We start from the raw sequence: 27800 nt of genomic DNA on the forward strand, positions 1-27800 counted from the left end.
ATAATTACTTTAAGCTTAAAATTAAATGCACCCAAAGCATAGGAAATAACAAACAAGCCACAATTCATAATGTTGCTCAGTGCTCTCATGCAATATTTTCATTTTTCGACGATTCTTCAGTGCTAAAGGGAATGTAAAAATTTTTCATGATTTCACAGTTAAAATTTACGCACAGTTATCAAAAACTTAATATGCACTTGTTGATTGGAGTTTTCATTATTAGTACTGGAAACTGCCTAGCAGTAACAGTCCAAGGAACTCGAGCACTCTTGCACTGCATACCAGGACATAGTTCTGGAACCAGCAACTACAGGGCGTCGAACCAAGCGGCTGCAACTTGCAGCGCCTCCCTGTTGAACGAATGACCTGCTCACATGGGACGTCATTCTGATCCGGCGTAGGGAAGGCTCTTCACCTCGGCACCCTGTCGAGCATATAGTTTGCTCACAGGGGCAAGGACTTTCCATCACTTGTCACAATGTGACAGGTGTCCCGCCAATTAGTATTTTTAGCACAATTCTAAGTTTTAATTTTTGAAAAATAATGTCGCCAGTCATTTTTTGCTGCAACAACTGAAACTTTTTCCGCCTCCTGTACACTCCCGTTTAATCTTTGTCAGACCTGTCTCCCCAACCGTTCCCAGCATAAATTTAATTTTGTCTACCATCTAATGACCCAGCAAGTGCTATCGTATTATCCCCGCCTTGGTGCACGTCGGTCGCCTGTAATTCTCCCCCTAGCCGTGACAAGAAGTGCTATGTCCTGCAAGCTATTAGAGCAGTTAGGTTCTGAGAGACAGTCTTACGCGAGCGATTTTAGGCACAAGCACCGGTCATTTTGCTCGAGCCCTTGACACGTCGCCGGCTGCTGCCTAGAGAATTTCCCACTGGCAGCAGCACAATTCCAATCAACCCCCTCCTCCCCTTACAGCCTTTCCAGGGAACCAAGCCCAGGGCAATGGCCGGACGTCGACCCCGAGCCAATCTCAAGGCCACGACACCTGTCTCCGAATGTATCGCAGCTGCACTCTCGTGGCAGGGTTGCGAGTTATTTCCCCTGGGTGTTTGAACGCTCGCTAAACGCCTACCCCCTGGCACCTCACACAACAAACAGTGCCCCATTGTTCATTTCCAAGCCACCAGAGCGCTGCACTAGCCCAATGCTTTAGCAGTAGCCTCGTGCGAGTCGATCTCTCCTTATTTCGGACACCCCTCAGTAGGTCGCGCTGACATCGGCCAGTAACACCAACTTCGAGATATCGAAGTTAGTATTTCTCGACTACTTCCTCGCCAATTTTCGGAACCTTTCGGTCCAGAAGCCGAAGCCTCCCTCCTTTCTTTTGTTTGACGTCGTCTTTTAATTACGAGTCGCTGCCGCCCCAAACTTACTTCACGCCGTGACAGCAGACTGACCACACCGCATGGTCTGCGAGCCGCACATCAAGACTTCACTCCGGTCATTGTTTAACCCTTCTACTACCAAGGGGGGTAGTCAAATTACCCCACTATGTTTTTTTTTGCAATAAAAATGACAGTGATTTTTTTCCAAAGCTGTGAATTTTTCTATTCGTTTATAATATTTCAAACAATATAAAAGTGTCAGCACCAACTAGCTTTTTTATTTATCAGGAATGTGTAAAAAAAAAAAAATTCTGCTGGGGTAATCGAAATACCCCCCTGGTAACTCATGCATTGAATAAACGGTTAAATATATTGTCATTTTGTAATATTTTTGAGAAGTAAAATAAAACCTTAGGAAGATTAATTTACCTATTGAGCTATCAGAGCCTGCATCAATTAGTTCTTCGCATAATCACTACACTGCGCAGCAGTGTTTTTTGTGTTGTGATGACTTGCTCTTGCTGACTATATCATGCTTTCTATGCGATTGTGATTTGTTTAGTCTCACTTTATTTTGGTGTGAAGAATGCGTTTACTATTTTTCTATTTTGTGAACAGAATGTAGTAACTGTTTAGTTATCAAGATATATGTTTCGTTGAGAAAGGTAACTATATTCTTTTATATATTTTATCTAACTAATGAAATATTGAATATATCCTATAGCCTATCTAAACTGCATCGTTTTCTCTTTTGTGTCTTAGGATTCATAAATGGCTAAATATTACACACCTGATGAGTTACAAAAAATAATAGCTATAGATGGTCCAAGTAATCTTACAGCTGAAGAAAGGAAAATATTCGCTTTTTGGAATGACAGCGAAGACGAAGTTGTCGTTGAAGCAGAAAGTGAATTTGATGACGAGGTAAGCATTGCAAGTACTACAGAAGATACATCTGATAGTGAGAATAGTGTAAATGAATTGTAAACATATTCGTCTAAGAGTGGGGTTGTTTGGTCTTCAAATCCCCCAAGTCAAAGTAAACGGCGAGCCAATAACATTTTGAAAGGTGATAAACCAGGACTCTCTGTAAATAGCAAAAGTATTACATCTGTAGCAGAGGCATTTTTACTTTTTATTCCTGTCGAAATTTTAGAAATTGTTTCTAAGTACACGAATTTGAAAGCCGAGAGAAGTGTTGAAGCTAACAATGAGAAACAGCCACAAACCACAAAACACTGGAAAAAAACATCAATTACCGAAATAAAAGCATTTATTCCTATTTTGATAGCAGCTGGTAAACTACACAATAATCAGGTAAGCGTGGCAGAATTATGGGCTTCTGATCCAGCATTTTGTCAACCATTTTTTACAGCTACTATGTCTAGAACTAGATTTCAGTTCCTTTGTTCCATGCTTAGATTTGATGATCCTGCTACGAGACAGGCTCGTATTGAATTGAAAAATGATAAGTTGCAGGCTATAAGAGATGTTTTTCATATATTTACCAATGCATGTGTTCGTAATTTTGTACCTCATGACAATCTAACAGTTGATGAAAGGCTTGCTACTTATAGGGGACACTGCTCATTCCGGGTTTATATGAAATCAAAACCTGGTCGTTACGGAATAAATATCTGGATTTGTGCAGATAGCAAAACTGCCTATGTTTGCAACCTTCAAGTATACACTGGAATGGTGAACAAACAAAGAGAAGTGAACCAAGGAAAGAGAGTCGTTATAGAACTTGTAGAGCCATATTTTCACTCTGGTAGAGGTATAACAACAGACAATTTTTTTACATCCGTACCTTTAGCACAAGCATCGTTGGAAAAAGGATTGACACTTGTTGGTACACTGAGAGCTAGTAAAAGGGAAATTCCAAATGAATTTTATCCTAGTCCTCGACGAGAAGTAAATTCGTCCCTTTTTGCCTTTACAGAAGATATGACGCTCACGTCCTACGTTCCAAAGAAAAATAAATCGGTTATCCTCCTCTCAACACAGCACCACAGTGCAGACATAGTTCACGACAAACCGCAAATAATTCACCACTACAACGAAACAAAAGGGGGAGTAGATACAGGCGACATGATGACTCAAGAATATACATGTGTTCGTACTACAAAACGTTGGCCATTCCGCTTCTTCTGGAAATAATTGACATAGCAGCCCTCAATGCTTATATTATATGGACTCACAAGTTTCCTGAATGGGAGCAAAACAATTCTAGTAGAAGACGTCTGTTTTTACAGAAATTGATATTGGAATTCTCAAAGCCCTACATTGAACTGCGAGCGAAAAATCCTACTGGGCTGCATGCACAAACTCTAAACGCAATGCAAATTATGGGCATGGAAGTACAGAGAAAAGACCAAACTGAACCACGCACGGGTCAATCATCACAGATGTCAACAGGGAAGAGATGTGCTTTCTGTACAAGAAAGCAAGACAGAAAAACAAGGTGGATGTGTTGTACATGTAAGAAGCCAGTGTGCAATTTGCACAGAGTTGAGAACATCTTAGCTAGGTGTTTACATTGTTCACAGTAGAGTATTTCAGTGCTGCAAATTTACAAACTACTGGCTACTAAACGTTAGTTACCATTCATTGTGTTCTACTTATGGAAGCCTACTACATATATTCTGTGCACCATTGTGTGTTATGTATGTTCATTTTTATACTATTGTATTTGTAAGTTGAAATGATAGAATAATGGTAATCGAGAACATATAGTTTTGTAATTTTAGTGTTGAAACATTGTAGTGAACTTGTAAACTAGCTATAAAAATAAATTGGAGACAGTACAAGTAAGTCTTTTCTTGGAGGATTACAAACATATATGTATAATTAATGCAATAAAATATTTACATTTAAATTATCAGTTATCATTCAGTATTATTTTTACTGGAATACGTCTAATGAACTTGATTGAGCTTCTCATACACACATATTGTGGCAAAAATTTTGATGTTTATATAAATATATGCTCATATTTATATAAATATTTGCTAAGAATGGTTAAAATTAAATATATTGAAAAAATATTTTCAGTGCAGTATTCATACGAAACTATTTAATTAAAAACTTAAAACTATAAATTTACATATAAGATATGCTTAATGTTAAGCATTTATAGGTAGGGTAAATTTATTACCCCCCACCAGATACCAAGGGTGTATTATACGTTGGTAGTAGAAGGGTTAACGAAGCATGACTACTTCTACGAGGTATGCAGACTGACTAATTACTCATTACTAAAGTTGTAGGGATCACATCCCTTGCCAAGCTGATTACATTCCTGATAAATAAAACTAGTTGTTGCTGACACTTTTATATTGTTTGAAATATTATAAACAAATAGAAAAATCCACAGCTTCGGAAAAAATCACTGTCATTTTTTATTGTAAAAAACACATAGTGGGGTATTTAACCGTTTATTCAATGAATGAGTTACCAAGGGGGGTATTTCGATTACCCCAGCAGAAAATTTTTTTTTTACACATTCCTGATAAAAAAAAGCTAGTTGGTGCTGACACTTTTATATTGTTTGAAATATTATAAACGAATAGAAAAATTCACAGCTTTGGAAAAAAATCACTGTCATTTTTATTGCAAAAAAACATAGTGGGGTATTTTGACTACCCCCCTTGGTAGTAGAAGGGTTAATAATACTTCATAATATTTTCTATCTTATAAATCATGGAAACATCCGCGTCAACCACATGTTCGCGAGCTCCGCACCCTGGCTGATGCTAGAAGCCATCTCCTTGTATGGTGAGTTTTTGACAAACCTTATTCTCCGACCAAAATCATCTTTGTTAGTAGGCATGTTCTGATCATGTTTGATTCTGACCTGTTCACAGATAGGGTTCCAAGGGGCTGGATGCGGACCTAACAACAACACCCTCGAATCCTTCCTCCAGCAGGCAGGACGACTAAGGCACCCTGACGCCTCGTTAGCAGCTCAACTTCGGTCAGCGACATCAAACTTCCAGTCCTTCAGTTTCTTTATATCTTCAGAATAACATTAATCCACGATGTTGAAAAGATTGGAACACCAGAAATTTTTCTTTCGGGAGTTTAATCGCTCTGAGTGTACTGGGATTGTAAAAAGATTAACCTATTTATTGTTTATGATTCTTTTTTAATTATGTCCAATGATTAATGGTAATTTTCTAATTAGGGCTGGCCCATTCTTTGGATAATGTAATTTTAAATGAATGTTAATATAATTTAATAATTTAATAATTTTAATATTTTTGTCAATCAATTTATCAAGTTTATTATTCTATGTGAAAGTAATCAAAAGATAAATAAAGATAGAGGTACCTACTACTTATATCTAGACGAAATCATTATTTTGCCTTTTGAAACTAAAATATCCACCAGTTACACAAGTCATCAAGATAGAGTGAAGTGTAACACAGGGATGGTAGGCGACAGACTCTAGAAGTAATCTCAGGCTATTCTATGTGCAACCTCGCGAAGATGTGGTCAGCCATTAGGCGATGACGGGTAGTAGCAGCTTCTCCCACTGAAGGCTCTCATATATGATGCAGCAGCTTGGTCCAGAAAGGACCGTCTCAGCTTCCTTGAAGTGGGCCCCTGCTCTTAAGGCCGACAAGGCGTGGCGAGCATCTGGCCGAACAGCAAAGTGGTTACCTCTGTGGGCATCACAGCTGATTGGGCATCGATGACAGCACCCGAGCAGTGCACAGTTGCAAATCAAGTCCGTGGCAGGGGAAGCAACAACTCCACCCCAAAACATGGCCCTCCCCTGGGAAAATATGGATTATAAGGTACAAAAGGGTAATATTTAAGTAGTTTTCTTAACTGAACATTGACTATTCCACAGGTGGAAAAATTGACATTTTTTTTTAAATTATAAATTATTTTTGAAAAATAATAATATATGACTTAAATTATTCTGATAATAAAATACCTACTCTACATTATTTATATACTAAGTGGGAGTGTCGTATCATCGATATCTGGTACAAAATATAATGCCGTCGTCCGAGTTCTCGAGTTAGAGGTCCGGTGTGGTTCCTAGCGAGAAGGCTGGTTTTTTACTGAAAATGTGTCCGGGAGGGTGCCAGGCTAGCTCTGGCTAACCACGAGGTGGGTCGTTGGGTGCGAATGCCCCTGCATGGCCCGCTAGAAATGGCGGCGGTAATCGTGGTGTGAGGGTTCCCTGGTTATTGATACACTACTGGCCCTACACAGCATAGCACGCTGATTTCTAACTGGATTGGGGAAGTTCATAAAATAACATACACGAGTCTGGTTTGCACTGTCGTATACACGTCACGCACGGAGTGTGTGGAGTGGACGTTTAATTAAAATCGGCAGTTACACTTGCAATTACAGCTACAAGTTGTTTCGGGCCGAAGCCCGGCCTAGCCTCACCACCTCCACCTCCTAGGACTGAACCCGTTAGGGTATTCCAGGAGCACTAACTTTTCTTCTTTCCATCCTGATGTCACCTGGTCTTAATGGCATCAGGATGATTGGCCTCAGATGTTCATATGCCATGGTTTTGAATGGTTAAACACCATTCGTTTGCCTCAACCAGAAACAACTTATCCATTCTGTTTGAGCCGCCGTGCCTGCAGCCAGAATATAGCTTTGTCAGTTTTATAATATCCTTTGTCAATTGCATCCATGCAGATTTAAAACACGACGGCTGATGTTAAAACTCTTCAGTCACTCCGCGTGGGATCTCTTGTATGCCATTGCTCCGGGACGGTTGCCAGTACCCGGGGCAATGAACATGCAAGGGCACCGATCCCACTGCCTTTCTGGGTTTTCTGTCTTTGCCTTCTGTGACTACTGTCCTTTGCCACTCCTTTCCTTCTTGCTGACTCTTCAGCCCACTCCATCACCTGCTTTCTTGTTCCCTTTCTGTCCGTTCTTGTTCCTTCTTCTTTTGTCAATTCAGTAAAATTTTTGTCCACTTGTAAAATTTGGGTCTGAGATATTAAAAATCCTCTGGATCTTCATGAGCATCCGAAAAAATATCTCAAGTCTTTGCTTAAAACATCCAAAATTTTCGTTTTGTTCTAAAATTCTTTTAAAATGGTGTCCAATCTTAAAATCTCCGTTTCCTCTTTTCTTCTTCTTTTTTGTCTCTCCTCGGTTTTGCTGGTCACGTCCATGTTCGTGTTTGTAGTAAGCTGGTCTGCTGCATGCCTTATTGTCTTTTAACCAGTTTATATTCATAAAAAGGCTTTGTGTGGTCGAACACGAAACGACCATAGGTCATTGCAGCTTGCTTTTTAATTTCCTCGAAATCGATGGAAATTCCGAGTCTCTCGAAGTTGGTGCGCAGCAGGGATCTCAGCTCGTCCAAGTCCAAGGGGATGTTGTTCCTTGCGAGAAGATGTCGATCCACAATTTCCATATTAGGAAAATTTATCATCTTCCCTCCGTCCATACTGCGCACCAACACAGCTATTGCTGCCTGTTGGATCTTTGGTTCGTCGAGTCTTGCCAGTCTCATATCGTACTCGAACTTCGAGTAGATCATGGATGGGTCTTGTCCAGCTCCAACATGCGAATGTACCTCTGGTAACTCCTCTTCAAGTTGTATTGAAGGTACTGTTCCATTTGCATATTCAGCGATGTCTTTCTGTATTTGCAGATGAGTTATAAGTTCTTTTTCCTGAGGTACACTTGCGTTTAGATTGGATATCTGTTTGTTATAATCGTGCGTGGCTTTTCTTGTCTGATCTCGTATGATTTTATCAATTGAGTCAATTTCTCTGCCTTCGCGGACAAAGCACATAGGCCTCCATGTGCATGGCCATTTTGATTTACTACCCATTTTGATTTTGTAGAGCACCTTCTGCTTCTAACCATTTGTCAAAGTGCTCTAGTCGTTTGCACACTTCATGTATGTAATTATTCCATACTTTATATCCTTTCTCGCACTGCAGCATACCTGCCGTATCTTCAAGCCTTAATGACAGTTCTTCTGCCTGCCTCCTGTACCTCTCCCTGATGTCATCGATTTTTCTACACTCATATAATATATGAGCTGCAGTATCCTGCACTTCACATGTGACACATTGGTTGCTTGCAACCAGGTTCCTCTCCCAGAGTTTTGCCTTAAAATTCCCGTGTCCAGTGAGGAACTGCACAGTATAATGGTCAGGTGTTACGCATTTCTTCTTTAATCTTTCTCTGACATCAGGGAAGAAGACATATGTAAAACGTCCTTTGCTGGAGCGATCCCATCGTAGCTGCCACTCATCTAGCGTTAGCTGTCTGGCTATCCACTTATCTTCTGTTGTTATTGCTTCTCTTGCAGCTAGGAGAGCCAGTTGTCCTCTTTCTTTTACTTTGAGATCTATAGGTATTATTCCTGCAACAACTTGCAATGCTTCAGTGGAAGTGGTACGATAAGCCTTGGTCATAGTTAGTAGGGCTGCTCTTTGTGCCCCTTCCAGTACCCTTTTTCTATGTGCAAGTTCTACCTCGTAATACCATGTAGCTGCAGCATAGCAAACTACTCCAAGGAATACTCCAGCGTAGATTGTTCTTAGAGTTTCAAATATAAGGCCCCAATTGGCGGGTGCTACAGCATGCAGCTTGTGGAATAGCAACATGGCCTTGTCGCTTGTCTTTTTTATGTGCGTTGTATACCGTCCACGTGTATCTATGTGAACACCAAGATATTTAAGCGCCGTAACTGCTTTTACTGGTCTTCCTTGATATCTTACGACTGGTGGTCTTGCCGTACTTAGGGAGCCTTTCAACATTATGGCCTCCATTTTATGTGGTGCAATTTTAAGTTTACATTTGCTTGTCCACACACTAACAATGCTTAATGCCTCCTCTGCCTTCTCTTCTAAAGCCCTTCTGGAATTGCCTGGTATCAGTAGCAGTCCATCGTCAGCGTACCCGTAAACGTGACATCCTTCTGACATTTTTGTATTGAGTATTTCATCAAAAAGGATGTTCCATAGCAACGGTCCTAGAACCGATCCCTGGGGACACCCTTTTGTTAGCACCTTTTCCTTGCTGTTTTGTCCGATGACACATCGACAAGTACGATCGGCGAAGAAAGCCTTTATAGCTTTATAGATGTTTTTTGGACAACCAAGCTCTTTTAGTCGCCACAAGACCTGAGGCCACCAAGCATTGTCAAACGCACCAGCGATATCAATTGTGACTGGGAGGACATATTGTGCGTCACTGCTATTGACTTCCTTTATTACAGCCAGTATATCAAGTTCCGTGCTCTTTCCCTTTCTAAATCCATATTGGTGTTCACTGATACCGTGAACGGTCATCAGGTAATCATTTAGTCTAATATACAGTAATTTTTCATACATTTTGCCCAAAATAGGGAGCATGGTCAGCGGTCGGTAAGAGCTCAATTCTCCTGGATCTTTGCCATTTCCTTTGTAAAGTATTTTCAAGATTCCTGTTTTCCATTCTTTTGGAAAGATTCCACTTTCCAATGCATTATTGTATAGTTCAAGAAGAACTATTTTTAGTCTGTCAAATACTCGCCAAATTATCTCAGTCGTAATTTGATCATGGCCTGGGGATTTTTTGGGCTTCAATTGTTTAACAATCCACTTCAGTTCTTCAATTGTGAATTGTGGTGTATCCAATGTATCTGGAAGATCCTCTGCCTCTATTCTTTTTGATTGTTGCTCAAAGGTGTCTTGTAACGTATCATCATCGGGCAAAAGCCCGTTGACAATGATTTCCAAATTCTCTTGAATGGAGGCTGTTTGTACACCGTTTATAATAAGTCCTGGTAGCTCAATCGGACTTTTAATCTTACCAGCACACATTTTATACACCAAGCCCCACGGGTCAATGTTTCCTTCTTCACTGTCTAAGCGTTGCCATGAACAACGTTTTGCTCTTTTTACTAATTTAGTATATATTTTCCTTTTTTGGCGGTATTCGAATAGGTATTCCATTCTTAATACAGGATCTCTCTGTGCTTTCATTTTCTTCCTTAGTCCTTTGACATTTCTCCTCATACCTTCGAGCTCTTCGTTCCACCAACCATGTCCGCCTTTAACTTTATTGTTAAGTTTCTTCATGTGTTTGTCACATATTTTAATTATCAGTTCTCTTATTTTAACCGAATCTTGTTCAGGGTTACCTGTCTTCTGAGCATTGTATTCATCCAGAAGAGTCAATAGATCTTCATCGAACCTCTTCCAATTGACTCTTTTGCAGCCGTAACGAACATTTTCCATGTTTATTACTTGTGGTTCTTTTCTGCCATGTATTTCGTAAGTTATTAATCTGTGATCGCTCGTGATTTCGTCCAGTACAGTCCAGTTTACAATATGATCTCTCGTTTTGTGATCAGTCACTGTAACATCCAGGAATGATTCGCTATTACATGCAGGCGAGATGTATGTTGCCATTGTACCAGGGACATTAACTGTCCAGAGATCTTTGGCTGTTATGTATTGTGAAACAAGATCTCCTTTATTGTCATTAAAATGTGAACCCCACATTTCTGACTTTGCGTTTACATCAGCGCCTATGATTTTCCTTTCATTGCTTGCGAATTCAAGGATGTTATCCCAGTGCCTCAGATGTATCTCCGTATCGTCTGAGAACTGAAAGTACGAGGACACGAGTATCATATTCCATGGCTTCATTTCAACTTTTAGGCAGATATGATGTTCATTACTTATTTTTGGTAGCAGTAAGATATCCAATTTTGGATTTCTTACCCATATTGCTGCTTGTGGGGAGTCCCCTACCGCATAGAGCCTTTGAGGGATTTCCAGCACTTTCCCTCTTACCGTATAAGGCTCCTGGATGAACACAATGTCCAACTCCTTTTCTATTGCATACCTGACAAGTTCAGTAGAGGCGACAGCAGACCTCTGGAGGTTGATTTGTTCAATTTTGAGCAAAATGCACACATTACTCATAATTGGTCCTGTCGAGTTCCCTGGACAGGGCCTTCTTGTACTCAGGGCAGTCGAATGAGTCTACACGATGGTTATACTCCCGCTTGGCCTTTTTGCAGTTTGCACACTTTTCACCTTTATCTTTCTCCTTGCACTCAGCGAATTTATGCCCTGGATTTCCACATGCAGAGCATACCAGCTGTCCTCGGCACTTAGCTGCTGTGTGACCATAAGCTTGGCATTTGTAACATCTTGTTGCCACAATATAGTCCTTCACTCTGCAGGATGAAAATCCAATATATATCCTTTCTTTGTCCATGAGTAGATTCCTTATTTTGGAACTCACCTCTAGGACAATGTGGACCTTTTCCTTATTATCTTTGGGTCCTTTCCTGAGTCGGATGGTCGACTCACGGATAAAGGTGTCTTTACTTATCTCGGCCTCTTTAAAATTCTGTGCGTGTATTGACTCAATCAGATCGTCCCTGTCCAGGTCTCGAGGGACATCGTACAGTATCACCTTTGGTCCTCTGCCCTTCGGGGTCTCAAACCTGAGTCTTAGGGCTTTCAGTCTCTCTGCGTTTTTGATTCTTTCAATTGAGCCAGCATCTTCTGCCTCAATTACAACACCTCCCTTTGCGATTTTGCGTAATCCCTTCACGTGTAGCTGATCCTTAATAGGATCAACATTTTTCATTAGCTTGGATTTCGTTTCTTCACTGTTTTGCGCTTCATCCACAGGGTACGCGATTATCAGTTGTTTCCGAGGTCGAACAGTTTTCCATTGTTCTTGTGAGGTGACCTCTGCTCCTTTTTTCAGTACAGCCGCAAAGGAGGGCTGCAATTGAGTCACAGCTGGTGTCTTCTTTTCTTTTGTCTCGAGTTGGCCTCTGAGACGAGCATTTTCCAGAAGGGACCTGTCAAGCAGGCCCTTCAATTGTACAATTCTCGGCAGGATGAAGTTTGCCGCTGATTTATTCACTCTCGAGATGTCCTCGGTGGTATATGTAGTTATTTCCCTTAGCAGGATTTCCGCCTTGCTCAGGATTACCATTTCCGAGGCATCATCATTTCCATCATTTTTCTCTGTTTGGGTTTTTTCCTTTTTTGCCATGAGATCTGTTATTACCATCTTAGTTATTGCCATGTCCTGTCCGAAAACCACAGGATAAATGGCCATTATCCATTTCTTTTCTGCCAGGTTGGGAGCTGGCAGGCTTCCCCAGTTTGTCTTGGGATCAAGTAATTTGTCAATCCAGTAAGTAGAGCATCCTGCTCAATTCCAAACTCCTTTCGTTTAGAATACGTCCGAGCGCCGCCCGTCGCTCGCTCCAATCGCCTTCGATTGGGTTAGTGGGAGCCTCTAAGAGGTCCTCATACCACATTCCCTTACTAGTCACCATCTTAACTTCTAGATTTCCTTCAGTCGTGCCGATTATCTCCTTTATTTATTCAGGCCTCCGCCTCCCGGCGGGGGGATTAGTATCCCACACGGCCTATGCCCTCTTAGCCGTCTGAGGTGCTTATGGCGGCGAAGCTAGGAATGCTTCCTCGGTCCAGGAAGAAATGCCAAGGACCTGCCGGGTTATTGCCTCAGAGCGTTGCCACCCTTCGGCCCACGTTGAGGGGGGGTATTGTCCGACCACAAAAGAGGCTCACTACCTTCCTCAACACAAATCGCTTTGTGGGGTTTTTCGAGGTACGGCACAATCCTTAGGGTAAATAGGAGATACCCCGAGAGCTACACTATGAACACTAATTTTCCCTACACAAATTACACTAGGTTGACACTGGGCACTCTGACGCGCCATCACTAATATTAAGTCCTCACGCCAGTCGAGGTTGAGGGGGGGGGGGAGTTCGACTGGAGTCGGCCAATCCCGTAAATTGCGAACGGCGTTGTCCGGGCCCATCTGTGTGGACCGCGGCTCGCCTTGAAATTCGTTAAAAGTCTTTAAGTCGCTGTGGCCGGTGCCTGTGCACTTCGGCGATTAACCAAAAGTCTGTGATTGCGGGAGTCCGTCCCCGACGTATGCTGCACTGCCCCGTGTAATGCCTTGTGCGGGGAGTTTACGTTTACGCGGCTGGGATAAGCCCTACACCATAAAAGGACCGGGTGACCACGGGGAGTTAATTACAAAAAGGTTTTGGAGAGTGACTATAATAACCAGGAATGAAATCGGTGAAGACAAAGGTTGAAGGCTCCCCGTGGGACGCATGTCCGCCTCGGTCCGCTAGTTGCTCAGTACTGGCGTCTGGCTCTGGCGCCAGGGGAGTGCTCAGCATCCTCTGGCGCCAACGTTTCTTAAGTTCCGTTATTCGGAAATTATTATTTTAGTAAGGGATTGAAGTGGCTCTAAATTCACACATCAAATAATAAAAGTTAACCTAATACACAGATCCATTTTAGAAATTGGATTCAACAAGTTTACATTTAAAGTTTGTATAATGTGAGTCACCCTGGAGACTGTTCGTCACATGTTGACTGCTCCAGTGGCGAATGATATACAAAAATTAAGGATGTTATAATTACGTCACACACTACTTTATTTAATTTAGGCTGAAGGCCGCAAGGGGAGCACTAACAAATGTATTAATAAAAATCCACACGTGAGTGACCCGGGCACTCCTACGTCGCACTTCCTTTGCACTGGGTTTTTAATTAAAAGTGATGTTATCATTAAATTACATTGAATTTATAATCTACAGGAATCGTGTTGTCTGGTTGATTAGGGCATGGTCTTTAATTCTAACTTTTGTTCCGGTGCTCGCCTGACTCGGGTGGGCAATGGCTAGGGGTGCGTTCCGTTAGCGGGGTCGGATACTGGCGGTTGCAGGTCGGGCTTTAGGGTGGCCTTCGGTCGGACGACGTCAATATAAACAGACAACACATGGCAAAGTAAGTACTTAAAATAAAGAGAAGAACCTCATAAAAATGTACTTCTTACCTTAAATTTTATATTTCAGCTCAATTCTGCAGTTTTTAGTTGCGAAGATATCGATCACATCATCATTGAAAGATGATCCACGACATAGTTTCTGCAGAAATTTTTTTTCAATGCTGAGATGTGCAAGGGTAGACAATCTTTCCTGATGCTGGATATTCCGCAAGTAGTCTTTAGTTCGCTTCAAAGCTGAGAATGATCTCTCAGCTGAAGCACTTGTAGCTGGCATTGTCAATATAAGCTTTGAAAATTTTAGTGTTTCTGGAAATACGTCACTTAGTTCGGATGCTACCAAATACAATTGGTAATCTGACACAGTACATTTGTGCATGCCACTGTCCGTTAATAAAACGTACAACTTGGTAAATCAAAGAATTTCCCGTAGTTTTTCTTCAGAGATACAAAAGCTTCTTCTGGGAAATTTTGTGCATGCTGAAGGAAAAGTTTGCTATCCAACAAGCTTACGAATTTTAGCTTGCGTACTTCTGAAAATCTTTGATTTACATGCACAATAATTCCATCCACAATTTGAAAAAAAAAAGTCTTCTGTAAATAACTCTTTTTCCTCACCTGAGAAAAAATCTATACAAGTGCGTTTTGCTGTTGGGAGAGTATTTTCACACTCTGAGCAAACATTTCCCCACACTCGGTGAAAATCATTTCTTAAATCGTTTGAAAAGGTTTGAAAGTTTTCAATCTTCTTCGTACAGAAATTTATGTCACCGATTTTAGCTTGAAGTATTTGGATAATTGAATCAGAATGCGGGAAAATGTACGAAAATATGACAAGAAAGAAATTAAAATCGAAATCTTTCAAATGTGATAAAAGACCACGGGCAGAACATAATGTTTCGGAATCCCACTTGTCAGCATTTTCTATCATAGCTCTTAGAAGATCTGCTATATTTTCCTTGTGTTCGTACACAGTTTCTACAAGCTTACTATTGTAATTCCAGCGAGTTGGAGCCAACGCGGGATACCTCTTTTTCGCCTCTGCATCTAGAGCCTGCATCCTCTTCGTTGATTTTCCAAAAAAAACTGCCAAACACTGTTAGAGAGATGAAAAATACCTTGCACTGTTTGATGTAACTTACAGACTGTGAAAGAACAAGATTTAACTTGTGGGCGTAACAGTGAACAAAAATAGCGTGATCACAGACTGCTCTAAGTTTTGTTTGCAGTCCACCATGCTCTCCAGCCATCACTGCAGCTCCATCATATGTCTGCGCTACTAATTTATCGACACATTTAAAGTCTTCTAAAATTTGTGTGACATGTTGGTAAAGTCCATTGCTGTTCTATCATCACTGACATCCACGAACTTTAAAAATATTTCTTCAACATCCCCATTTCTTGTAACATAGCGTAGTTCTGAGGATAAGTGTGATTTGACTGCTATGTCGGTTGTCTCATCCAAAATCAGTGCCACAAAAGGTGACCCCGATATTTCTTTTTTTACTTCAGGTATTAGTAAGTCAGACAGAGAAAACAGAATATCATCCTGTATGCCACTCGATAAACCTGTGAAAACTGTTGAGTTCTCAAGGTGAGCTTTGAGCTCATGGTCATATTCAGCCAATTCATTAAGAAATTCTACATAATAATTACGCTTGTTAAGTGACAAAGTAGTTTCATCGTGACTGCGAAAAGCCAGTTCTTGTTTAGCCAAAAAAAAAAACCAAGTTGCTCTTATCAGATATGGCTCAAAATACGTCTGTTTTTCCGTACTTTCTCATCATGCATCTCAATGCCTAGCCGATACTGACTGCTTACCGCGAATTCAATACGTGTTTTACCGAACTGTTTGAGTTCTTTCAAACACATAATGTGGCTGTGGGATAATTTGTGCAGTTTTTCTGCTTTCTGAAGATTATTTAAATCGCAAAAAACTGGAAGTACTCCACACTGAATTTTCTTTTGAAAAGAGTAAGCAAGGCCAGCAAAAAAGGTTTCATCAGTTTCTTGCAGCCACATAACCAGGTTATTTATGTTCGTAAGTGCGTGGATGAAAATGCCTAGTAAATGCTTTTACTTTTGTCTCCAGAGCTAACGGAGGAATAAGTCTGCCACTGAGGATTATTTTATTTTTTTTTGTTCAAAAGATAAAGCACTAAATGGACTGTTTATTAGTTTTTATATAATACATTTACATTTATTGACGCACGATTCCTCTGAGTCCAACAAAAAAGCATTACCTGAAAATCCAGGTTGAGAAACCTCACTACTCGCCATTATTCTGGCGTGGAAGCTTTCTTCGCAGCAGCTTCCAGCCTGCGGTATAGCCCGCCACACTACGCATGCATATCGCAGCTCGTGTATTGAAAGAAAATTTTATGGTTTATTTATAGACCACCAATACTTTAACAAAACAAAACGTTTAAGCATATTTTAAGATACTCGATACTCATTAGTTAACGTTATAACATACGTATAATGTTTTATCCTTTATATTTCACACATGGTTCTTATACTGTTTTTGCATAACTGGAAGCTGCAGGCGAGGCTGCTTCCAGGCCAATGGCAACTCCCGCAAGCCCAGTTCGTAGTTCCTTTTATCCCTCCTAGATAGAAGCACCAGTCCAGCTGCGCGCGCAGATACTGGCAAAGGCCCGACAGACAGCAGCTTCCATTGGTTTAGTATGTACAAAGTGGTCGTTGTTAATATGGGCGGACTGCTCGTATGGTTAGATTATGACATGCATCTACACTGCCCATGATTTTTTTTGTTACTTATTACATTTTCTAGATAATATATTTTGTTGCTTATTACATTTTATAGATAATATAAAAATTAAATATTTTTATTGTTGTTTACTGGTTAATGGAAGGGAAGCATCACTTCCACAACTTCCATGGATGCCTCGCCTCTGGTGTTGTCACCAGGCAGTTGTTTTTCTCTGCATCCATTCCTCGGTCTAAGACGTTAGCGATTCCATATGAACTTGGTTTTTGCGACAGGAGGTCTGTCTTTGGCGAGGTGATGGTCATGTACCGAAGGAGGATCGGAGCCAGTTAAGCAGCCCCATGAGTTTTTTGGAGCTGCTTCCATGTGCGCAGTGCCTGTTTGTATTCGATGAGCTCCAGCTGTGTGTGCAGTTGACTGTAATCCTCAGCTGTCACAACATGTCATGACGTCGTACCGCCGAAGGCCACAAAGCCCGGCCTCCACCCGCCAGTATTGGTTCCCGCTGGTGGAACGCACCCCTCGCCAAGCCCGCACGAGTCAAAGGAAGCACCCTCCCGCAAGTAGCCCTATCACCCTGTAACGTTATCAAACATACTCACATGGCTAGGATGCTAGAAAATTAAGCCCCATTAAACTCATCAGGTATAATTACCCAAAGTTAAGTGCCGGGAATGGTGCATCTTAGTACGTGTGTGTGTGTTGGCCCCCTCAGGGCATCCCAATTCGCTAACGCAAATTCTTTCCCGTGTGGCCTGGGGCCTTAATTATAGCGGAAAACCGCGTGAGTGCATCATAGTTGTAATTAATTTTAAAATGTGCAGCGAGGGGAGTGTTTGAATAATAAGCGAACAGTCGCGAACTTGAGCCCCATTTTTGAATGTTTTATAGGCTAATTGTGTGGCCACAAATTCAATAGACACAGAACCAGTAGCCTTAAATCTAATTAAAACAAGAGTGCCATGTAATTAGCATGTACGTTTTCCAGCTTATATTGTATAACAGTAAATTCGAGATTTTGGCGCGAGGGAACATGACTCCCTCCCTGGTGCCATGTTCCCCTGGCAGTTCTTCGCGACTCGCAGTCTAGGGTGGACGTGTTCGTCCTGCGGAGTGTCAACACCTTTGTCTCACTGATCGTCATACTGGTAATTATTTTATTCTTCAAAACCCTCTTCAGTCACCCTCCGCGAGTCCCTAGATCATTTACAGTGCAGGGCTTAACCCGGCCGCTTTTCATTTCACTCCCGTGACGCGTTCGTCGTCACGCGAGTAACAGCATAACGGACCTGGCCGACTCCAGACCACATAACTTTTGCTAGTACAACCACGCAAACGCCTGCCTGTCACAAACTTAGTAATTAATGAACACGTGAAGTGTCAATTTAATTATAATTTACGGGGCTGGCCGACTCCAGCCGAGACACAACATATAACTGCCGCTAGGGAACGTGGACAATTAGCATAAGCAGAGTAGGTACTCTGCCTTGTACTGTATTTTAATTAATGTGTCAGTGTAAAGTGTTAGTTCAACGTGTCGAATATAATTGTGTACTTTGTAAACAGTGTTTGCGGCATCGCAAAATTAAGTGACACACACAGAGTATAATAAAATCCACCAATCGGATCTTGCCGTCAAAAATTCGACAGATATGTCGAAATAAATAAATTTGTTAGCCACATGGGCTGAAATGAAAAATATTTTTAAGCGAAATGGTCAAGCCTGTGTGATATGGATAATATTATGGTTTGGGTATGGTATTTTGAAAAAAAAAAAAAATGCTCCTCTTATCGCTCAGTCATTACCGCTTCCTATGAGTGAAAGTGCTTGTTTGAAAACCCAGTTATATTAGCTCATTGTTATGCAGTTCACTCCAGTGTCGTCGACCTGTGTGCATCTATTCTAGTTGTGTTCGGAAACCAACAACCATTCAACCAATTAAAAAAAATGTTTACTTTTGCCAATCATGTACCTTATGATGTAGCAAGTCGAGATAGTTCCTTTTATCAAAACGTACCCTTTGATCAGCTGTTAAAAATTTGGTATTAAAAAAAGATTGATAAGTTTTTATATTTTATATATATGCTGGAAGTTGTATGCGATTCCCTTATATCTATGAACCATTATTGTCTATGGTTGGCGCGAACTAAAGCAGTTGTATTGTTTGATTATACTTTTTTTTTATTCTACGTGCCATCTTCTGGTTCTGACTCGACTTTAGGTATTGATATTATTTGTGCCAATATTAATTTTTAGTTTGTTAAAAGTTCCGTATAAATTGTATCCATTTGTGTTTTTAAATAAAAAAAATTAATAAATGAATTGGTTCTGTATAAGCAGTGACGTAGCCAGGGAAGGCCTGGAGGTCCCTTTCGGAATTAAAAAATGAACTTGCGAAAACAACTAGAAAATAATAGCAATTTAGCTAAATAAGGTAACACAGATATCATTTTGGAAAATTATTGTAATCATTGGATTTCCTCCATAATACAGCTCTCCTACACATAAACGGCAGGAATTGTATTTCCAAGTACATGCGTGGGGTTTGCACAGGTGTAGGTTTGTCTTTCAAAAAAACTTGGCATGTGTGTTTCATGTATTTATTAACAATATGTAGTATGTATTTATGACTTGTCTAACAAAATCAAATATGTACTTAAAAACAAAGTATTAACACAAATAAATAAAAACTAGATATAAAAGTTTGAGTTTTCTTTTCTTAAGCAAAATCATTACTCAAAAATGCTTTGTGTAAATGTTGGAATACTAAAATTATATTATGTTATTTCTTGAGATTTTAGTGAGACAAACAATTTTAATTTTAAAATGAATAAATTTCTATCCTAAAGATTAATTTCTTGTAAGAAATTATATAATGGTTGTACTGGACCCCTCCTCAATATCCTGGCTATCTCCTTAGTTTGAGATGCAAAAGCTCTATAATATTAATATATATTTGCTTTTGAAAATTTGTGTAAAACTTAGAGAAATATTGTTCTGGGGAGCATTTGGTCTTTGTAGCAATTGAGTATTTAAATATGTTTATACCATAATCAAAATATACTATGTTTTCGAAATTATGAATTATATATAAAACTTTGATCTGAATACTTAATAATAAATGATTACCAAAAACATTAAAACCCTGTCTGTAACATACTGATATTAAAGAATCCTTAGGATCTTCGGGTAGGGCGGCACCAACAATAGGGCAATCTCATAAAAAACAGTTTTGGTTACGCTTTTAAAACGCATGTTGATGCATGGGCAAATGTTTAAAAAGGTTAAAAGCATGGTAATGAATTTTAAGGAAAGAAAGACACTCATCTAGATAGGAGGCAGGTACATTTTTTTGCTGCCCTCATCCATTTCATTAACCTTTCCATATTTGTCGCACTTAACCCCACAAGACAAACTCAGTGTTCTACTAAAAATTCAAGAAATAAATTCCATGAATCGACTAAATCTGCAAATAAAAAAATGGCCAAAGAACATCCGCCATCTAGCTGTTTCACAATCTCAGTGGTGCTTCTGGAAACACCAGCTATTCAAACTACAGAATATACAGCAGAACAAATCCAGTACAAACACCAACAAATTTTCAGGTCAGGGGTACTAAATGCTTACATTAAAGAATTACCTCAGCAAATGAATACTTAACACAAATTTAATTTCATAATTTAGCTCTCCATATGAATCCATGTAAATCAAAATAGTGCTTTTAATGCAATAATTACAAATCCATCATATTAGAAAAACAATAAACATTCTAAACAATATAAACTGAGAAAATGAATAAATTAAATCTTTTCAGTTACCAACACATAACCACCAGTACTATTAACTGTTTCCATTCTTAATAAAATACGCTCTTTACACTAGTCATACCGGTCAGATAGACAAACATTTAAAATGGCGGTAATGGTATTATATGAGACAGCATTTCACGTTGACACGGCCGCGGCTAGTTCCTGTTATTAGTGGCGCGTCTCCGGCTGCTCAGGGGCGGTAGATTAGGGTTCATGCCTCGTGGCCTAAGGGATCTAGCCTGCCCAGGATGACTTCAGGAAATAAACGTCAGCAGGAAGTTTCTGGTTTTCATGTACGATAAAAAACACCCTTTACATGGGACTACCGCAGTCCCATCTGTGGCAATCTCAATAAGGGCGATGCCTGGTTCCACGCACTTTAATTTCCCTGTACACTGCAAGGGGCGTCCCACCCGTACTGTAATCGCGACTACAATGGCCTAGCTGTGGAGCGATGTCTCCCGCGTCCACCTCCCAGCGTCTCCCGAGCGCGACTGGCTCCCCCACGTGCCGCGACCGCGACTCCCCTCCCACGTGCTGCGACCTTGACTCCCCTCCGCGAGCCCACAGAACACGCGGATTGGCCACAGGCGGAGAACCACGGCCTAGGCGCCCGGTGAATAATACAAATAAAATAAATTAAAAATAATATGAACTATAAAACAAATTAATATAAAATGAAATACAATACAAAATAAGTACATGCAAAAGAAAACACAAGTCTACACTGCACCCTCTGCCAGTAGAAACACTTCCACGAAGTACCACTCGGCAGGAGAAGGCATTGGCGTGACATATAGGCCTGTAAGAGTTGAGGAGGCCTTTGGGCCGACGTCAACGTATACATGGTTTCCAAATTATAATTAGAAAATTCCTTTCCAACACCATTACCACTATACACAGCACTTAGTTCATGTTGTAATAATATACTTAACATTAATATTCATGTAAAAATAAAATTGTATTTCACAGAAACCAGTATGAATAATAAAACAATGTTTTAGGTGTAATTAGAGGTATGTCTGTAGTGTTCGGAAACATGTCATTTCAAAATGTATAACTTTTTTTTAATGTAAAATCGGTGACCCTTACAATTTACCTGTAATTTGTTTGAATGGTTGTTTGGCTACATTAAAAATATAATGAGATATTAGTAAAAAGGCTATGTTAAGTTAGGTACATTTTATATTGGTAATTCCTAACCAATTTTTCAGATGATTTTACAGAATTTTTAATGTCGTTAACCTAAACTAACCAACTTTCCATACATTTTAAAATATTCGCTAACCTGACCAATGGTTCAGACTGTCAATAACTATTTTTAATATAGTTAACCTAATCTAACTGATCATTTGTCAATATAGTAGTATTTGTAATGTGTTACTTAACCTAACCATTAATTAAGGTAAAGTACTTACAGTTTCACAACGCCTTGTTAGAGATTGATTGTAAAACATGTCAGGAAGTAAATAAGAATTATAGAATTTTTAATTAATTTTTGTCAGGAACGTTGCTCTCCTTCAGAAATACCAGTACTTCAAATAGCACAATTTGGTTTTACAGATGGATGAATTGTGAGAGAATGAATTTTTTAGATTGGCAGCTTTTTTGTAAATAAAAATGCTATAAAAAATGGTATTTTCAAGCATTACATATCTTTATTTATTTATTTATCGTGGTAAAAGCATTTTTTAAATTCTTGCTGTATTCTGATAAATCCGCTAGTGAGCAAGACCATGAAGTCGAGGGAAATAAGATATTGATTTAAAAATTATTAAAATCTGAGTAACACTGATATTTCAGCATTTACTGAAATTTTGCCTCTATGTTTACTCATTTTCGTATGGCTAAGCAAACAGTTTTGACAGACATAAAGAAAGTTAAAAGGCCCATCTAGTCAGGGTGTATGTGTGTTAACGAGGCGGGTGAATAAGCACGAAACTTGCTGTTATTTCTAGCACAGTATCGCCTCTAAGCACAAGGCTCTGAACTGGTGTCCACAGGACAACTGTGATATTTAAGCTGTGACCGTAACATATGGCATAGAAATGAAGATAAAGGTATAATGCAAGTTCCTTAAGTGCTTTCAAGAATCTGTACCATTCGTTTTACGCCTAAAAATTACTCTAAAAACACACGTTTTAGCCATTTTAACTCTTCTAAAAATACAGTTTAAAAACTTAAATTGAAATCTAAAGTACTTTTCGACCCTCAGCAAAATTTAAATGCTTTTCGTAAATAGACTCCACTGGGATATATTTAATAGTTTTGAAATTGCTTTGTTTTTCCTCAAGCTGAACCTTGTTATCACAGACACATCATCTTCGCGGGCACCGCTTTCGTCTGGTGTGGGGAAGGAGGGATACGATAATCACTACACGGCATTGTCATGCGTTATCTACATGTGACACACACACCTTGGGCTGTTCCACGAGGAGTAAGACTCACTCTCTTGGGCCGTAAGCCAGGACGTGCCTGGCGCCTGTGGGCTACTGAAGGCCGGCAGTTCCGTGGCTGCTTGGTGAGCGACCGAGTGCATCCCTCTGGGTTCACCATGAATATATTGAATAGCAGGTGGACTATCTGGCCGGTTGGTGGGTCTGGCCATCATTCTGTGAAAGTCAGTCTGGTATGATTGATAAAATAATTATTAAATACCAAATTGTATTCAAATAAAGAAAAAAGAACCCTAGGAAAAAATCCAAATATAGTGGTTCAAGAATTGAAACAGAATCTATTGTGAAATCTCTACCAAGAGAATAGTCAATTTAAAGTTATTTTCATAATGGATAAATAATGTTTTTTTTTCCTTCATAGGTTTCATTTTTGGCATACAGTTTTCTGATAATCTCAAACATAAACTATTTTTTTAGTTTCCTAATATTACTATAATATCTTACGATTTGCCTGACAATAAATATTTGATACATTCAACAAAATCTGTTCTGTTTAGTTGTAACAAGTGTTGCTGTATTTATATGCATTTTTAATTGTTCCGTATTAGACTAGCATTGGATTTGAAAAAGATGGTTAAGTTGTGTGACAAATTTAAATACTTCAGTGCAGTATTTAGGCTACATATTATGCAGGTTAAATTTTTTGCCACCATTAAAAAATAAATCTCTATGAGACTTATTGGTCTGATGTTTGTTTAGGCTAGAATACTGTGTTACCCAATCATGCAATAATAAATAATAAAATAAGCCATGTTTGTGGTATTTTTTCTACAGTTTATTTTCATCTGGTAGTTCCAGTTTACAAGGGCCCAGACATGTTATTCTAATTCCTTGCTTTACTTAATATTTTTCACCTGTATGTAGCCCGCAATTGTCTTGGGTTGCTTGTACTATGACTGCTGGACGTAAAAAAATTTCCTTCATTGTTATAGACATAGCCTACCACCCTTTTTTTCACAGCCATGCCGCAGGACATGCTCAGCATCATTTTAAGAATTCTGCTTAAAAGTTAGTTGTCAAAGTTTAGTATTATAAGTTTATTTGGAAAATCAGAACACTTGAATTGGCTCTTTATCAAGGTTACATATTTACACCACTGACCTGTATTGAATGTATTTGCAGTAGAGGCTCCACTGATGTTAGTTTATTTTTAAAACAACTCATGATTTTTAAACTCTGTGTAAAAGTAAAATACCATTAAAGTATAAACTTACAATTGCTATATAATTTAACTTTGCAATATCTGTAAATTTACTATTGTGTAAATCACTACATAGTATAAAACAAAGTCGCTTCCTGCTGTCTGTCTGTCCCTATGTATGCTTAGATCTTTAAAACTACGCAACAGATTTTTATGCAGTTTTTTTTAAATGATTGAGTGATTCAAGAGGAAGGTTTATATGTATAATACATGCATAATATAGTAGAGATACACTGATAATTTTAGAGATTTCTAATGTGATGTCGTAAATAAACATTTTTTTTTTTTGCGCTTACATTGCAAACGCTGGCTGAACCCTACGAGATAGATCAAAATAATTTACTACAGTATTGTACACGTTAAAAAGGTCTACAAAAAAGTCCAATGGTATATGTCTATCTCTTAGGGATAACCCACAATAACCATTTTTTATCCTTTACTTTTTACGAGAAATAATAGCTTATTTACGAAGCGATTTTAAGCAATACTACATTAATCATTATACAATTAAGTACCTTAAATACATTGTGCATTTAATATAGATCAATATGGCCCATTACAGCATGTAATTTAAATGAATATTTTCGAAGATATTACACATGCACACATTACATTGCATTGTGCCGACACAAATTTACTACTCGGTCGATACTGTTCTTGATTTGGAAGAAGCTGTTCATTTTCCTACAGAATTTCTTAATTCTTTGAACCCGTCTGGACTCCCTCCTCATAAAATGGTGTTGAAAGTAGGTTGTCCTGTTATTTTATTAAGAAACCTGAATCCACCTAAACTTTGCAATGGCATGCGTTTGCTGGTAAAATCACTAAAAACTTTCATAATAGAGTGCACAATACTCACCGGATGTGGTACCGGAGAAGATGTATTGATTCCCCGAATTCCTCTGATACCATCGGATTTACCGTTCCAATTAAAACGCTTATAATTTCCGGTAAAGATATCTTTTGCAATGACCATTAATAAATCCCAGGGTCAAACTTTCAACGTTGCAGGCTTAGAGTTGAGCATTGAGTGTTTTCACATGGCCAATTATATGTCGCTCTTTTAAGAGTAACCTCTAAAGAAACCATGTTTGTATTGTTTAATGACAAAAAAAACTGTGAACGTTGTATATAGACATTATGTAGTATATTTAGTATCAGTGCGAAGCCGTAAAATATATATATATTTTTTTAATTCACTGTCAGCATTGTTGAGCGTAGGTCCTATTTAAAATTTAATCTATAATCTGAATCTAAAATGTAACCGTTTTGCTGGCTTATATTTCATTAAGTGATATTATTTAAAACTATTAATAATATTTATTTTTGCAAGTCTAAAATGCTAAAATGTTGTTCTCAGAATGGCTCGTTTGCACAAGCTGTACATAAAGGGCGTGCGCAGCTACGGCCCGTTCGACGACGACGAGCAGTGCGTGGTGTTCATGTCACCCATCACGCTGATCATGGGCCAGAACGGCTCGGGCAAGACCACTGTAATAGAGGCGCTGAAGTACGCCACGACGGGCGACGCACCTCCTGGGAGCCAGCGAGGACAGTACTTCATCCACGACCCCAAGCTGTCCTCAGTCTCGGAGGTTAGTTACCATGCTTTTACCCCCTCCTTCACTGTTCCTGCGTATTGTAGCCAGCGCTTGAGCTTAGCTGAGGTTGTGTGCAGAGCTTCAGGAAAGAAATACTTTAGTTTTAAAACAGAGATACATTTATAGTTTGAGATACTAAGCTAAGTTTCCATTTCACCACTCCCGAATAGAGTTCTGAATAACATTTATTCACATGATAGCTTGTGAACCTGTGTTGGTCTCTGAGTAGTTGCTATTTAAATGTCTATCAGCCGTATAGGCTATTTGGTCCTTTGTCCCATTGATAGCAGCTATCCAAATGATAAATAAATATTAGATAAAGTGGTAGCACAATGTCAAAGACTGTAACAAATCACAATCGTGCTTGGCTAGCTAACAATCGTATAGAAAAACACCAATTATCTTGTAGAATGTTGCAGGTAATTGGGTCTAAAGTTATGTTATTTATTGTTGATTTTCTCAAAACTGTTAAAGGTCTTATTAAATAAAAGAGTTTTAAATTAATTTTGGTATTTATTCTTTCCGCAGCAAAAATACATGTTTGTTACACAATTCGACAAAAAGATAGCAATCACTCTTGTCGATAGCTCCTCAATCCTGTGCACTTAGAAAATAATGTCTATAGCGACCTTGTCATCTCTAGGTACCGAATACCTGGGAACTACTGTCTGGAGCATAAAATTCTAAATAAGATCTCTGAAATTTGACAAAAAAAAGCTTAAAGCTTACTGTGACATGGCTCGGGCACCCAGGTGTGAAATATCTGCTTCGTGTACTCTTGTAATGTTTTTGGTGAGCCATCGTTGCAACCTATCAGCCCAGCATTCGAACAACAACTGACGAAGCACGCACCTGCCTATAGCCACGCAGGGAAAGGCAACTGCATGACCTCATTGACCAATCACCTCACATCTCTCTCGTACGACACAACAAAACACAAAATTCATTACCCTCGCATCGAGGCATTTCTGTAAAAAAACAAGCTCAGTATTACAAAGTCCACTTCTGATTGGCTGCGGCAGAAACTTGATAAGTTTAATCTCCTGTGGGAGCGAACACCTGCAGAGTTTTCCATCATAAGAATGCATATAGAGCGCACCAGAACGTTTCTGTAACAAAAAAATCTCTGAAAAAATACACAATGTTCTAGATCGATAATAACTTCCAAATAAATACAAATATAATATATTGACATAAAAACAAAATTTATAGTAAATAAAATACTAAAAAAAATGCATCTAAACAAATACTATCCTAGCGAACAATGTGAAAAACAGTAAAAACAAAAGGTATTTATAACTAAAAATAATGGGTCACTCCATGCATGACAAATCAACCAGCGGCTGATTTTCATGTCTCAGATTTCCATTATTTATGCTACTTATATTGTTCCTAGGAAGTACATTAAAATGTTTTATTTAAATTTTACTGTAATATTATTATATTATAATAATTGTTCCTATGAAATACATTGAAATATGTATTATTTTAATCTTCTTATAATTATTTGTTTCCGGCAGATATGTCGTGTTAATTTAGTGTTTATCACATTATTATGAATGCCTGTTGACATTAATTCATCACCATTGGATCAACTGTATATTCAGGGGATTTTAATGCCCCATAATGATTTAAGTACGCCACGGCGACTCTATGAACGTCTTCAAACTATCATCTAAAAAGATGGCTCTAAAAGAAACTAGAAAACTTCAGGAAGTGATAATAGATATCAAGAAACTTTATGGTCTATTTTTTATCGTAAAAATGTTAAGCACTAAAATGGACAGACTTAGAAGTGAAAATCAGGTTCTCAAGATGTTAATCGATTCTAGAATGGAAACATCTGCGATAAAGAAAGAATT

General features: G+C 39.0%; 1 protein-coding gene across 2 annotated transcripts in view; it reads left to right on the top strand.

Annotated features, from left to right (window-relative positions):
* Window positions 1-18990: 18990 nt before the first annotated feature.
* Window positions 18991-27800, top strand: part of LOC134531663 (DNA repair protein RAD50-like) — a 253543-nt gene continuing 244733 nt past the window's right edge. Inside the window, exons 1-2 of one of the 2 annotated variants that reach the window (XM_063367443.1) lie at window positions 18991-19092; window positions 25698-25932. In XM_063367443.1, the coding sequence (XP_063223513.1) occupies window positions 25699-25932 (234 nt within the window). In that variant the 5' untranslated portion in view covers window positions 18991-19092; window position 25698. Of the gene's footprint in view, window positions 19093-19134; window positions 19306-25697; window positions 25933-27800 lie in introns of those variants that run through there. The other variant, XM_063367442.1, reaches the window with a different exon arrangement.

The sequence above is a fragment of the Bacillus rossius genome, chromosome 5 (assembly GCF_032445375.1).
Source record: "Bacillus rossius redtenbacheri isolate Brsri chromosome 5, Brsri_v3, whole genome shotgun sequence".
NCBI classification, from domain to species: domain Eukaryota; kingdom Metazoa; phylum Arthropoda; class Insecta; order Phasmatodea; family Bacillidae; genus Bacillus; species Bacillus rossius.